Here is a 14,898-nt window from a genome sequence, read left to right as displayed (position 1 = left end):
AGGAACTTGATAAATCATAGCAGGTATAATCATACTTCCAGGCCCAGAGTCCTGACTTGCCCCAGGTCACACAGCCAATGGGGAGGAAGGAACTGAGGCTTGAATGGGGCCTTCCATGGGGTCTTCTGCCCACCTTTTCGCCATGCCCCACTGCCTTGGAGGCCCCACATTGTCTAATGAGCATTCCTGATTTGGCAGGGCTGGACCATCCCGGACGATGCTGCTTTCCCTGTGCACCTGTTTCCTCTGGCTATCCACCCGTGACCTCTGGACCGTCCAGGCTCAGGACCCCGACACCGATGTGAGCACAAGGAGCCCTCACCGGGACTTGGCTCCAAACAATGTTGACTTTGCCTTTACCCTATATAGGCATCTAGTGGCTTCAGCTCCTGGCGAGAATGTCTTCATCTCTCCCTTGAGCATCTCCATGGCCTTAGCTATGTTGTCCCTGGGCGCCCGTGGCTACACGCGGGCCCAGCTTCTCCAGGGCCTGGGCTTCAACCTCACCAAGACATCCGAAGCTGAGATCCACCAGGGTTTTCAGCACCTGCACCACATCCACAAGGAGTCAGACGCCACACTGGAGATGGCTATGGGTAACGCCTTGTTCCTTGACCGCAGCCTGGAGCTGCTGGGGTCGTTCTCGGCAGACAGCAAGCACTACTATGGGTTGGAGGTCTTGGCTACGGATTTCGAGGACTGGGCTGGAGCCAGCAGACAAATCAATGAGTACATCGAAAATAAGACCCATGGGAAAATTGTGAACTTGTTCTCGAAGATGGATAGTTCAGCCACGCTCATCCTGGTCAACTACATCTTCTTCAAAGGTACCCCCCCCCCCGGCCCCACCCATCCCATTGCCAAGAACAGTAGGAGCCATCAAAACCCAGGGTGCATTCTTGGGCAACATCTTGGATTTTACAAAGCACATTTTCACCTGTGAATCTCTGTCGTCACCACAGTCCTCTTAGGAAAGTAGAATGATACCATCTTACAAATGTTCAAAATGACACCTAGAAGAATTGAGCCACTCACCCAAGCTCCGGTAGGTTCATTCAAGGCCCAAACATGTAATGGTGAACAGTCCGACCACCCCGTGGTCTACGTATGTTGTCTGAGTGCTGGCCGGGAGTCGGGCACTGGGCCAGGGGCTGGAAGCCCAGCCAGACACAGCCCTTGCCCCCCAGAAACTCCCCCCACATGGCCCCCAGGCTACACACACCCCCAGAATTCACAGCCAGCTCTGAGCAAGTGCCATCTCCACCAAACTCCAGCCCTTCCTCCCCAGTTTGGAGCAGGGTGTTCCAAAGTTCTTGTTCATAGAAGTCACCATGGGGACTTGTTAAAATTATAGATTGCAGAGCCCATGCTAGACGTACTGAAGCGAAACTGCTGGGAGAAAGTCCCAGAAGTTTGCATTTTTAACAAGGCCCCCTCCCCCAATCGTATTTATGATCAGATAATTTGGGGATACGTTATTCTTTTTTTTAATTTTTTAATGTTTATTTATTTTTGAGAGAGAGAGAGAGAGAGAGGGAGAGAGAAAGAGAGAGTGTGTGTGTGAGTGGGGGAAGGGCAGAGAGACAGGGAGACACAGAACCTGAAGCAGGCTCCAGGCTCTGAGCCGTCAGCACAGAGCCTGACGCGGGGCTCGAACTTGTGAACTGCGAGATCATGACCTGAACCGAAGTCGGACCCTTAACCGACTGAGCCGCCCAGGCGCCCCAAGGGATACCTTATCCTTGAGAATAAAATCTACAATCCTTAGTCTACGGCAGTGGTTCTTAACCCAGGGTAATCTCCACCTCCTCCTTCCACCCTCAGGGACGCTTGGCAGTGTCTGGAGACATTTTGGGTTGTCACACCTGCGGGTACAGTGGGGTGTGCTCCTGGCATCTAGTAAGTAGAGGCCAGAGAGGCCCCTAAGCCTCCTACAATGCACAGGAAAGCCCCCACAATGATATCTGCCCCAGAGTGGCTATCATCCCAAGGCTGAGGACCCTGGCCTAGAGACATCTGCTTCTCTGTCCTCTCCAGCCTCACATCTCAACGTTTTCCCTCTTCCAACTTCCCAACACACAGCACGCTCACACACACACACACACACACACACACACACAGCGTGCACGTGAGCACACGTGCACACACCTGTACGCACACACGTATGCACACAGAGCAATTACACGTGCAGGCACACCTTAACACACACAGCACACAGCACGCCCACGCCCACATGCACACGTGCACAGTGTCCAACCACACCGAGTTCCTTCCGGTCCGGGAGCACGCCTGTCCTCATGGAAGCCTGAATTAGTTCCCTATGGCTGCTCTAACAAACCACCACAAACACGGTGGCGTAAAACAACGTGGATTTATTATCTTAACAATGCTGGAGGTCAGAAGTCCAAAATGGGTCACGCGGCGGTTAAAGTAAAAGTGTTGGCAAGGCTACGTTCCTTCCGGAGGCTCCAAGGAAGAATCGGTTCCTTGCCCTTCCAGCTTCTAGAAGCCACCTGCGTTCCTTGGCTGCTGGGCCCTTCGTTTGCTCTTAAAGCCCGTTAGCACATGACCATGACCTCTCCTCTGCCCCTGCCCCTCCCACCATCCTCTTCCACTCTTAAGCAAACCCTTGTGACCATACTGGGCCCACCTGGATAATCCAGAATGATCTCGTCCTCTCTACATCGCCGATTGGCAACCTTAATGTCCTCTTGCCATGTAACATAACAGATTCACGGGTTCCATGAATTAGGATGTGGGCATATTTGGGCGGCCATTCTGCCTGCCGCAAAACCCATACTCTTTCTGTCCCCTGAGCCGCCCCCAACCTGCCTGCGCCAAAAACTTCTTCCCACTCATCAAATCTTGGCTCAAAAGTTACCTCCTCCATGAAGCCTCCCCTGATTCCCTCAGGCAAATCCTTGCTTCTCGTGAGCACCCCCTACAGTCTTCCCACACCTCATTTTTAACAAACATCTTGTTAGACCTTATAAGCCTGCGCTCAGGTGGTTCGGTCTCAGTTAACCAGTCATATTTGAAGAAATGCAAGTGAAACGGGGGGGAAAAGGTAATAACCACATTTAATATGTATCTCTCAACAACCTCAAAGCTCATCGATCATAGTCTCCAGAAAGAATCCTCACTTGCCCTTTTCTCTTCTCTCCAACTCCTACTCAGTGCCCCCCGTTAGCCAACCACACCCCCCCCAGCTCTATGCTACCTGGACAGACTCACCGTCATGTCAAGCCCCCCTCCTTCTGTCTTCCGTCCTCTGCACCAGCCTGGAGGCCCACCTGGCAGCGGTGTCCCTCCCGGGAGGGTGTGAGGCTGACCCGGCCAAGGCAGCAATTTTTTCCCTCCACTTTTACTGAGACATAATTAGTTTATAACTGCCTGTGTTCAAGACCTACAGCGTGATGACTTGATATACGCGCAAACTGCAAAATGACCCCCAAGATAAGGCGAGCTGACACCCACATCCCCTCACGTGGTAGGAGTTCTAGGTTTTTAGATTCTACATACATGTGAGATCATACAGTATTTGTCTTCCTGTGTCTGACTCATTTCACTTAGGATAATGCCTTCGAGATTCATCCATATGATCACAAATGGCAGGTTTTCCTTCTTTTTTCTGTAGCTGAATAATATCTCTGTGTGTGTGTGTGTGTGTGTGTGTGCGCACGCGTTTTCTTTACCCATCCATCCATCCATCAGTGGACACCTAAGTTGCTTCCGCATCTTGGTTATTGTCAATAACGCTGTGACGGACATAGGAGTACAGATAATGTCTTTATCTCTTTGAGACGGTGAGTGAATTTCCTTCTGATGTATTCCCAGGAGTGGGATTGTTGGATCATACGGAATTTCCGTTTTTAACTTTTTGAGGAACCTCCCTACCGTTCTCCACGTAAAATCGGCTGCACCGAGCTGCGTTCCCGCCCGCAGGGCACGAGGGCTCCTTCTTCTCCACATCCTCACCAACCCTTGTTCTCTCTCGTCTTTTTGCCACTGGCCACACGCACAGGTGGGAGGTGATAGCTCATGTGGCTTTGATTGGATTTCCCTGGCGATGAGGGATGTTGGGCCCCTTTCCATGTACCTGTTGGCCATTCGTACGTCTTCTGTGGGAAAATACCTATTCAAGGCCTCCGCTCATTTTTTAGTCGAATTATTTGCTTTCTGCTATCAAAGTATATGAGCTCCTTATATATTGGGGATAGTAGCCCCTTATCCAATATGCAGTCTGCAAATGTTTTCTTCCATTCTGTAGGCCGCCTCTCGTTGTGTTGATTGTATCTTTGGCTGTGCAGAAGCTTTTTAGTTTGTCCTGCTTGTTTATTTCTCCTTTTGTTGTTTGCGATTCTGGAGTCATATCCAAAAAGCACCAAAATCAATTTCAGGGAGCTTCTTTTTCCCTATGTTTTCTAGCCTTATGGTTTCAGATTTTTTTTACGTTTATTTATGTATTTTGAGACGGAGGGGGCAGAGAGAGGAAAGAGAGAGAATCCCAAGCAGGCTCTTCACCATCAGCACGGAGCCTGATGTGGGGCTCAAACTCACGAACTGCGCGATCGTAACCTGAGCCGAAGTCAAGAGTCGGATGCTTAACTGACTGAGCCACCCAGGCGCCCTATGGTTTCCGATCTTTAATTCACTTTGAGTTAACTTTTGCATGTGGTGTAGGATGTGGGTCCAGCTTCATTCTTTTGCATGAATACCCAGTTTTCCTAGCACCAGGTATTGAAGAGACTATCTTTTTCCATTGAGTTATCTTGGCTCCCTTGTCAAATATTAGTTGGCCCTTCAGGATCTTTGGTGTTTCCATTCGTGTTCTTTGCACTCAATCGCGGGAGGGTCAAGGACTCTGGGAATGTTTGCCCAGAAAGGTTTCCGAGTGCTCCCCCAAACTCCACAGGCCATCTCTCCCACAGACTGTGTGCTCCTGCCTGGTATCCTTGTCTCTTTGGAGGCCCCAGTGCCTTTGCACAGTGCTTGGCACATGGCAGGAGCTCAACAGTGGTTGCAAAGAGATTCTGGCAGCACTTCCTTGGAAGCAGAGTGTAGTAAACCCAGTACGCGGGAAGGGGTGCTCCGGGGCCCGCGAGGGGGCTTGTGGGACAGCCGTCGTTTGGTGACGTCATTTGGTGACGTCATCTGGCAGTTTCTCAATGTTCTCACGACCACAGTGGGACTGAGCTGATGGAAAAGAGTAGTTCCTGGTGATAAAATCCGAACGGCTTTGGAAATAGAAATCTGAATGCGAGAGCCGACAGGGGCGTGTGCTGCTTTGTTGTACACAGATTTTCCAGAACACAGCCAAACTAAGTGGCAAGCCCCTGTTTAAGCTGGGGCTACCCTAATATGTTTCCAGAAGGCCGGCATAATAAGTAGCAATGAGCAGTGGCACAGCTATCGTCACTAAACTCAGGGCAGGCAAAGTGTCCCTGGCATGTTCCTTACTTAGTGGACTCTCTCGACAGCTTTTTTTCTTTTTTTTGAGAACACTAAAAATATCGTTAGAAGGTTTTCCGCAGGAATCATCCTTGCTCTCCCCAGTTTGCCCCCATAAATTCTTAAGTTTCCCGACCCCGAGTTCTCATGGCCCGAGAACTTTCAAGGAAAAAAAAAATCCCCTAAAATAGAGGTCGGGCCCCATTCTGTATTTTGTTTTGTGCCCAAGGAAAAACCTAACCCTGAAAAAAATTCATTTTTTTTTTTTTTTTTTTTTTTTGCTGGAAGTCGGACAGGTAAACCACCACTTAGTAAGTGAACCACTGCCTTCAGTCCAGGGGGTCCCAGGCCTCCTCTGGAGGATGGTTTGAAAGCCCTCAAACGATCCCCCTTGCGGTGAGACAGCCAGGCTGTGACGTCACACTCAGGCACCAGGGAGGGGGCGGGGCATAGGCTCCAGGCCCCGCATCCACCCGGCCCTTTCCCCGGCTCCGCCCACCTCTCCCTACTGCCTCCCTTGGGAGCCCTTCACGGAGATTGAGGCTGCACAGAACAAGACTTCCGGCCTTGTGGTCCGCAGATCCTGCAGGCGGCGGGATGGAGAGCGGCCTGCCTGGACCTCTGCTCTGGCCGCCACCTCCAGGCAGCCTCAGTTGGGACACAGAGACCTCACAAGGGCGCCGGGGCTTTCAGGCCGAAGGCATCCAAGACACCGGGGACCCAGGATGCAGGGTCCCCAGTCATCTCCAGGCCTGGAGAGTCTTAACCTAAGGCACCGGAGGCCCTGGCGAGATCTGCCCACGTCTTTAAATACCCAGAGTTCTGTCACCTGTGAGAGGACTCACGGTTGCCTGGAATGAGCCCAGAAGGGTCGAAGGGGCTCAGCAGACAGGCCTCACGATCAGGCGGGCTTTGGCTCTCGGAGCAATTTTCTTCCCGTGAAGAGCTGACCAGTGGTGGAGAGTCTGGTCCGTGAAGGTAGTGAGCTCCCCATCACGAGGCAGGCAGAGAGGCTACGGGATGCCATCGCGGAACACGGCGGAGGGCTTCGAGTCCAGCCGCTGGTGTGAGCCTGTGACCTCAAGGGCATCTTATCCTGACTTTGCCCGCAGGAAATGGGGTGTGGCCCTCGGGGGAGTGGGCACGGTCCACGGGGGGCCAGGGTGCCTGCTGGGCTTCTGTGGCTGACGTCAAGGCGCGGGGACGGGACGGGCGGTCCGTTGCTCCAAACCTCCCCCACTCCTGACCTCGACTTCGCAGCCCGAGTTCCCTTCGACACGATTTCGGAGCCCTCCAATCCGGGATCCACTGCGGGCTCGGGTGGGAGGCAAAATCTGGTTTCCTGAATCCGACCCCCAAATCCAAGGGCCAGCATTCTCCTCTGTCTCCCTCCTCCCGTTTTTAGCAGCTCAGGAACACAGTGAACCCTCAGTCCGTGCCAAGAGGTGGAGAATACAACGGGCTCAAAAGTGCCGGGGATTTCGTACCTTACCGGGAACCTCCCGCCTCCCTGGTGGGGGCCGCGACCCGGCCTAGAGCTCTCCTGCCACCCACTCTCACGGGCCTGACTCCTGCCCTCCCCCTCCCTCCTCTCCCAGGCACGTGGGCACAGCCCTTCGACCCGGAAAGCACCAGGGAGGAGAACTTCTATGTGAACGAGAGCACCGTGGTGACCGTGCCCACGATGTTCCAGTCGAGCCCCATCAAGTACCTGAAAGACCGGGTGCTCCCCTGTCAGCTGGTACAGCTGGACTACACGGGCAACGAGACCGTCTTCTTCATCCTCCCAGACGAGGGGAAGATGGACACAGTCATCGCCGCGCTGAGCAGGGACACCATTCGGAGGTGGTCTGAGTCGCTGACCATCAGGTAAGCCCTTGCCCTCCCCCTGGACCCGCCCCCCGGGGCTCATCGCTTTCCGGTCCGCTGGGTCCCCAACGGCCTGAGGTTCTCTGACCGAGAGGTCACACCTGTTCATCCACCTGTCGGTTGACACTGAGATACGCTGGGGCGGTCCACAGAGCGAGGTGCCCGGTCCCTGGGAGGCTAACAGCTACCTTCCGCGTGATCACGTTTTTGCATCCATCGTTGGCTTAAACTGTGTTCGCCAACTGCCCCCGGCCCCTCGCTTACCCGTTGTTATCATCTCGCTTCCCTGAAATCAAGCACGGTTACCACTCCTGAGAGACCCCATAAAAAATACACCAAAATGACCGTTTCCTTCATCCCGGAGCCAACACATGGCTCAGTCGGTGAAGTGTCCGACTTCAGCTCAGGTCATGATCTCAGTTCGTGAGTTCGAGCCCCACATCGGGCTCTGTGCTGACAGCTTGGGGCCTGGAACCTGCTTCGGATTCTGTGTCTCCCTCTCTCTCTCTGCCCCTCCCCAGCTCTCTGGCTCTCTCTCTCTCTCTCAATCTCTCTCAAAAATCAATAAATATTTAAAAAATTTAAAAAAAAGTAAGGACCTAGATAGGTAATAAAGGAGTAAGGGAAAAGGGGTGAGGGGTGTATATGCCCACGGGCCAGTGGGGGGGGGGGGACAACCAGCCAACGCGTGCCCAACCTGAGGCCCACGCAAGGGGTGCACACTCAAGGAGGGTTGACTGAGCATGGGAGCTGGGAATGAATGATGCATGATGAATGAATGAATGAATGAATGGACGAATGAACACATTCCCCCCCCCCCCCAGGCACCTCTGAGTCAGACGGCAATCAAAATTATGGTCACCTTGGAGGAGGGGATAGATGTTCTTGAACGTGATCCTCACTCTCGTGAGATTTCAGTTGTGTCTGTGTGCAAGCAATCCGAGCAGCACCATCAGCGTGGGCCCTGGCGGTGCGTGGGGCGGTGCAGACCGTAAGGGCAAAAGGGACGCAGGGGAGGAAGGGGACACTGGGGTCTGGCAAAACACTTTACTCTTTTCCCGCATGCATGGTGGAAAATAAATCCCCTAACTCTGCTATTATTATTATGAGTCATTATTGAACAAATAAAGTGAAATTCTCCATTTTATTTAAAGCAACAGAGTCAATGCCGAGTATGAATCCAAGTGCAGGAAGAACGTGATTGGACGTCACACACCGCACACGTGCTCTCCTAGTCACGTAGTCAGGTTCACGTTAGAGATGCTAACAGAGGTCACGGTCGAAACAGTTACATGAGATCCACAAAGAATACTGAATTCACTGAGTCGATACTGTCCCGTCACTCAAACCTGGTTTTTACCCGATTTTTAATTCCTGACAAACTGAGGAGTTCAACAATTCCATTTACCTGACTGTCCTTAAGTGAAAGATAGTAAGAATCACTAAAACTAGCTCCAAAGAGGTCATATGAAAGGAAAAGGGAAAATAAACGTCTGGGAGAAGTCTCACATTGAGTTGCTGCCCCCGGAGTAATTTATACTTGATGTTGGGGTGGTTCTCAGCCATTCCTTCAAAATGAACGGTCTTACTCTACTTAATGGTGGAATAAAAAAAAACTGCAGGTAAGTACTTAAAACTTTTCTCACAAACACAGGTATCTCATTAACCTATGTTTTATTTTGAGTCAATTCATTATTCATCATTTCACATTATAAAAAGTAACCACACGCGCGTATGCATTCACAAATTAGATCATCTTTATCATACATCAATGTATTTTAAAAAACAAATATTTTCTAATATCAATAGAGTTAGATGCTGATTGCATTTTGAAATAGGGAAGCTGACAATAGCTTCATACAGTAGATCTCAAGAACTGACATTTTAAAATTAAGAATTGTGTATGTTCCACAGGCAAATTTTGATGGGAATATTAGCATCAGTACAAATGAATGCTGTTGACGTAGCTTAAGCATGATAGCTTAGAATAACAGCTGATTCAAACTAGGTTCATCATTTTAAATTCAGTAAGGACAAGTACAATCTAAAGTGTAAACAAAGTATTTATAAAATAAATTCTTCTAGGAAATGAAATCATCAATCTATTATTTTTAAGGTAGTTGTACCTAAAGTTTTCAGAAATCTTTGTAGAATTTTCAATGCCAAATGGAAATCTCAGAACGTCCAGGAACAACACCGCCGCCACAACCGTGGGACCGATAAAATCGCGGCCAGCTGCTCATACCCTTTCCAGTGTGACTTTTCAATTGGGCCTGGAGATTTGTGAGAAAATGCAGTGCCTCTCTTACTCCCAAGGCCCCTTCAAGTGATCAGCTAAAGCAATTTCAGTTGATTTGGACTTTCATCGAATGGTTGAATGCTAAAACTCTAGAACAATTAAACAGCTGGTTTCCTGCACAGATGAACGCAGACTGGTCTCCTCTCTAGCAGTGCCTAAAGCGGACACCTAAAGTTGGTTTTCGTTGCACTTCACTATGACATTGGAATTCTGTAATCACATTATTACTCAAGAAATACATATTATACCACCTAGGGAATCTAATTTCAAATACGGAAAGTTTATCAACATCAGCTGCCATTATGGGTCTCTTCTCCATTCATCAACAAAAAAAAAAAAAAAAACAAAAAACCCAAAAAAACAAAACCAAAAAAACAAAAAAACGCCCCAGCCATTGCTTTAGCTTTTGTCCATCAATCACATTATCTCCAGTTGTCTTTCTTTTGCCTTCTTCATCAAGCGGATGATTTAAGGATTGGATTTTCTCGATTTTCTTTGTCAAGACAGAAAGAAGGGAGGGAGGGGAAGAGGCAGAAAGGGAGGGAAAGAGAGAGTGAAGAGAAAAAGAGAAAACATGAAAAACTGTATCCGTTCAATGTTTACAAAGTAAATAAGAAACGTAATTTACTTTAAATAAATCTAATATATGAGGATTCTGTTTAAACGAAAAAGAAATTCCACATTAAAGATTTCTTGGAACTATCTTTAATTACCAAATCCCATGCACATCTAACAAAGCATTCAATTCCATTCATACAGCTCTTCCTGCCTTTTTTTTTTTTTTTTTTTTTTTTTTTTTTTTTGGTAGGACAACAGTGGAAATTAACACAGGCCCAAGCATATGAACTATCTGGCTTTAAAGGACATACGATACGACGCATCCCGATACCTCCTTCAAGACACTGGTACTCTGAAATACCAGATGTATCATCTCTAGGACACTGAAAAGCTGGAGAACGTACCGCATGGAATTTTTTGGAGAAGCAAAACTGAGATAATTAATACCTTCTGAGATCACTTCATAAGCTTTTTTTTTTTTTTATTTTTTATTTTTTTTAGCGTTTATTTATTTTTGAGACAGAGAGAGACAAAGCATGAATGGGGGAGGGTCAGAGAGAGGGAGACACAGAATCTGAAACAGGCTCCAGGCTCTGAGCTGTCAGCACAGAGCCCGACGCAGGGCTCGAACTCACGGACCGCGAGATCATGACCTGGGCCGAAGTCGGCCACTTAACCGACTGAGCCACCCAGGCGCCCCTTCATAAGCTTATTTTAAGGAAAAAGGAGTATTTTCATCCAGATGCAGCAACGGGCACCGAATTGTGGATAACACTTCACAGAAACAAGCCCAGCGTAGACACCAATCACCTGTTCCAGTCACGCGGCACGGTGCACTCGTGACAAAATGCAGACTAGAACATTCCACCAAAATACAGTTACGGATTTGATATCCAGCCTCCTGCTAAAAATGCAGCTGAAGGGGCGCCCGGGCGGCTCAGTCGGTTAAGCGGCCGACTTTGGCTCGGGTCATGATCACATGGTTTGTGAGTTCAAGCCCTGCTCCAGGCTCTGACAGCTGGGACCCTGAAGCCTGCTTTGGATTCTGTGTCTCCCTCTCTCCCCCACTTGTATTCTGTCTCTCAAAAATGAACAGATGTTAAAAAAATTTTTTTTAATAAATAAATAAAAAAGCAGCTATAATACCAACATTCCTCCTTCTTCAAAACATTCAGAAAAGAGGAGACACATGATGGGATTTTTTAGAGTGTGTCTCCATTTATTTTTTTAACCATCAATTATATAATTTGATTATGTAATTCTACAAATATAATTATATATATTGAGCAAGAGAAAATTCAGTCTATAAAAAGTAAAAACATGCTCAACAACGAAAGAACAGATAAAGACAGTAATCGGAAATAAAGGAGAGCTGGTATAAATATTAGCTTTTAGCAATCTTTACGTTAAAAAATGTCTATGGCATTTAGAAAAATAAGTTGGGAAGAGAATGAATTACATTCTGCTCATTAAGTATGTTCTTCGATAGAAGAATTCTAGGGCAAGCTTTTGAGAGGAAGAGGGACTAGGCTGACAGACAGGAAGGACCAGGGCGCGAGAACTGGAAGAAGATACCTTAAGTGATGAAGCACGAGTCCACCCTCCCATTTCACAGATGGGCACAATGAGGCCCAGAGTGCTGAAATGAATTGTACGCAGTAGTTAGCTGACACTGGAACCAGGGCACAAGGCTCCAGCTCCATGCTCTCTATAGACCATTACCCTGTCCTGCCTCTATCCTCAGGACTTCTACATGGAATTTCCATAGTATAATCGCTTGAGCAGTAAGTAATTGCTGGGGCAAAGAACATTCTCCGTAAATAAAAGTACCCTTTGTATGAGTGCTACTAATCCGTAATATTAGTGGACGCCTGGGCGGCTCAGTCGGTTAAGTGTCTGCCCCTTGGTTTTGTCTCAGGTCATCATCTCACGGTTCGAGTTCAAGCCCCACATCGGGCGGTGCACTGACAGCACGGAGCCTGCTTGGGATTCTGTCTCCCTCTCTCTCTGCCCCTCCCCCGCCTGCTCTCTCTTTCTCAAGAATAAACAAAACTAAACTCAAAACAAAAACAAACCCTTTAATATCAGTATTACCTTTTCTATTTGCTATTGCTTTCTTCTATGATACAGTCCTACTCTTTGCTAGAGCTCCATTCAATAAGTTTGTTCCTAAGTTTTAAATGAATTTTAAATACATCCATATTTGTATACATACCAGTGGCCAATTAAAATTTAGACTAAATTAAGATATAGTTCAGTTCCTAAATGGGACCAAAGCATGAAGTTTCTGCAAAAAAGATGCATTCGAGCAACTTCGTTAGAGAATATTCATGAATTCAGTGAGATACGCTTAAAAGGAAACCAGAGTCCTGGTTAAGGTCCATTCTACTCAGAAGGTCCAGGTGTCCTATATGAAAGAGTACACCTTAACGATCGTTTGGGCATCTGGGATGAATCTGTTCCACCTTGATGTGATCTCTCACCATGGAGATTTTTTTTTTTTTTTTAACATTTATTTATTTTTGAGACAGAGAGAGATAGAGCATGAATGGGGGAGGGTCAGAGAGAGAGGGAGACACAGAATCCGAAACAGGCCCCAGGCTCTGAGCTGCCAGCACAGAGCCCGACGCGGGGCTCGAACCCAAGGACCGCGAGATCATGACCTGAGCCGAAGTCGGCCGCTCAACTGACTGAGCCACCCAGGTGCCCCAACCATGGAGATTTTTATAGTCTACTCTCCTAACTGTTTAAACTGAAAGTACCAAAGGCTTCCACAATTCAAACAACGGCTATAAATAGCGCACAGAAAGGAATCACAAAGAAGAACAGAGGCCCTTTCTAACCACCACACTGAAGGCCAGGTACAGTCTGTAGAAATCTCCAGTTTGCGGGACCCACAGCTCTGGATCACGGGCTGCAGTAGTATTTCTCCAGTGGCATTCGCTGTACCCACCTTTCGAAGCGCCGGGTGATTAAATACTGTGTACGTAAGCTGGCTGCTCGAAAGGGATGCGGTTAGCACCCAGTGTCTCCTCAGAGAAAAATCCCCTAAATGCAAACACCTCACGGAAAAATAAATGCGTCTCGGATATTAATGGGAGCCGTCTGAAGTTTCCTGCTGATTCCCTAAGGCTACGGTGTCTTTGCCGTATATAAGTCATCTCACATAAAGTATCTGAGCCGACAGAGACGCACGTGACAATAACTCCTTTCAATTTATACCATTTCCTCACTGTGGACATTGTCTGTCGTTCGGAAAGCATTTAAGTGGGAAGGGAAGTGCCTGAGAAAAGCCTAGAATGGTACGCTTCGCACAGCACTGGAGTACTTACAAGGTAGCCTTTCGTGGTGGTGTCTCTTTGCTCCCACTGCTCTTTGGATCGACGGAGTTACCTGTCCCACGGGAGGTGCCCGGCAGGGAAGCGTTGGGAGAAAAGGTGGTTGGGGCACTACAGGCATTCCGAGTGCGGAATGAATCATCTGAAAGGAGTTCAAGTACAGTCAGACGTACTGAATAAGCAAAGAAAGAGGCTAACCTGGGGTTAATGACAGCTGACTTTTTTTCTTTTAAAATCAATTTTATCAAGATACAGTTTACGGGCAATAAACCACGCAGATCAAGGTCTGACAGACGTACACAGCCATGAAGGCATCGCCACCATCAAGAGGGAACCCTGTTGATCCCTACCTCCCACACTCTGGTCGCCCCGCCTCACACCGCAGGCAATCGGCCTCCTGTCACTAAAGGTTAGTTTGCATTTTCTAGAACTTTACGTAAATAGAATCATACAGTATTTCTGTCTTCTTTCACTCGGCACAATTCGTTTGAGATTCATCCTGGTTTTTGCGTGTATCAAGACTTCATTCCTTTTTATCGGTGACAGATACGCCATTGTACGGATATATCAAAATTTGCTTATACATTCTCCTGCTGATAGACATTTGGATTTTTTCCAGTTTTGACTATTACAAAGGAAGCTGCTATGAACAAGTGTGTACAAGTCTGTGTATGGATATACGTTTTGATTTCTTGCCAAGTAAAAGACTAGGACTGGAACTGCTGGGTCACATACCAAGTGCATATTTAACTGCATACGAAACCTCCAACTAGTTGCCCAAAGTGGTTGTACCATTCTGCATTTCCACCAGCAACGAATAAGCGTTCTGGAGAGTTGCTTTACATCCTCACACACACTTGATATTGTGAGTCTTTCTAATTTTAGACATTTTACTGTCTGTGCAGTGGTTATCTCCTTGTATTTCTCACCCCTCATTGCTTTTTTTAAAAGAATTCAGAACTTTAAAGTTCTTTTTTTTTTATTTTTTTAACACTTTTTATTTATTTTTGAGAGACAGAGCACAAGCAGGGGAGGGGCAGAGAGAGAGAGAGACACAGAATCCGAAGCAGGCCCCAGGCTCTGAGCTGTCAGCACAGTGCCCGACACAGGGCTTGAACCCACAAACTGTGAGATCATGACCTGAGCCGAAGTCGGACGCCTAACCGACTGAGCCACCCAGGTGCCCCTACAATTCAGAACTTTAAAAACATTTTTTTTAAATCAGTATTTTCTTGCTTTAATGTATTTGTCTGGGTCCTCGGTCTACAAAATTTTTAACAAATGAATAAACAGTAACATATCATCTGGCATCAAGAAATGATTTATAGCATTAGCAATAACACGTTAATTTTTTCGTTACAAGAACCTATAAGCATTTTTAAA

At 47.8% G+C, this 14,898-nt stretch overlaps 2 protein-coding genes across 4 annotated transcripts in view; one reads left to right on the top strand and one right to left on the bottom strand.

Annotated features, from left to right (window-relative positions):
- Nucleotides 1-208: 208 nt before the first annotated feature.
- On the top strand, nt 209-7,324 carry SERPINA6 (serpin family A member 6). Its single transcript, XM_032593537.1, has 2 exons — nt 209-827; nt 7,050-7,324. The coding sequence occupies exons 1-2, from the start codon at nt 218-220 to the stop codon at nt 7,322-7,324; spliced, it is 885 nt and encodes a 294-aa protein (XP_032449428.1). The 5' UTR covers nt 209-217.
- Nucleotides 7,325-8,977: 1,653 nt separating this feature from the next.
- Nucleotides 8,978-14,898, bottom strand: part of PPP4R4 (protein phosphatase 4 regulatory subunit 4) — a 103,611-nt gene continuing 97,690 nt past the window's right edge. For all 3 annotated transcript variants that reach the window (XM_030319873.1, XM_030319874.1, XM_032593450.1), the window contains 2 exons: nt 13,510-13,657; nt 8,978-10,112 (listed from right to left, as the gene is read on the bottom strand). In XM_030319873.1, coding sequence (XP_030175733.1) covers nt 10,088-10,112; nt 13,510-13,657 — 173 coding nt within the window. In that variant the 3' untranslated portion in view covers nt 8,978-10,087. The remainder of the gene's footprint in view (nt 10,113-13,509; nt 13,658-14,898) is intronic.

Source organism: Lynx canadensis, chromosome B3 (genome assembly GCF_007474595.2).
Source record: "Lynx canadensis isolate LIC74 chromosome B3, mLynCan4.pri.v2, whole genome shotgun sequence".
Lineage (NCBI taxonomy): Eukaryota > Metazoa > Chordata > Mammalia > Carnivora > Felidae > Lynx > Lynx canadensis.
This window is presented reverse-complemented; position numbering and strand designations above follow the sequence as displayed.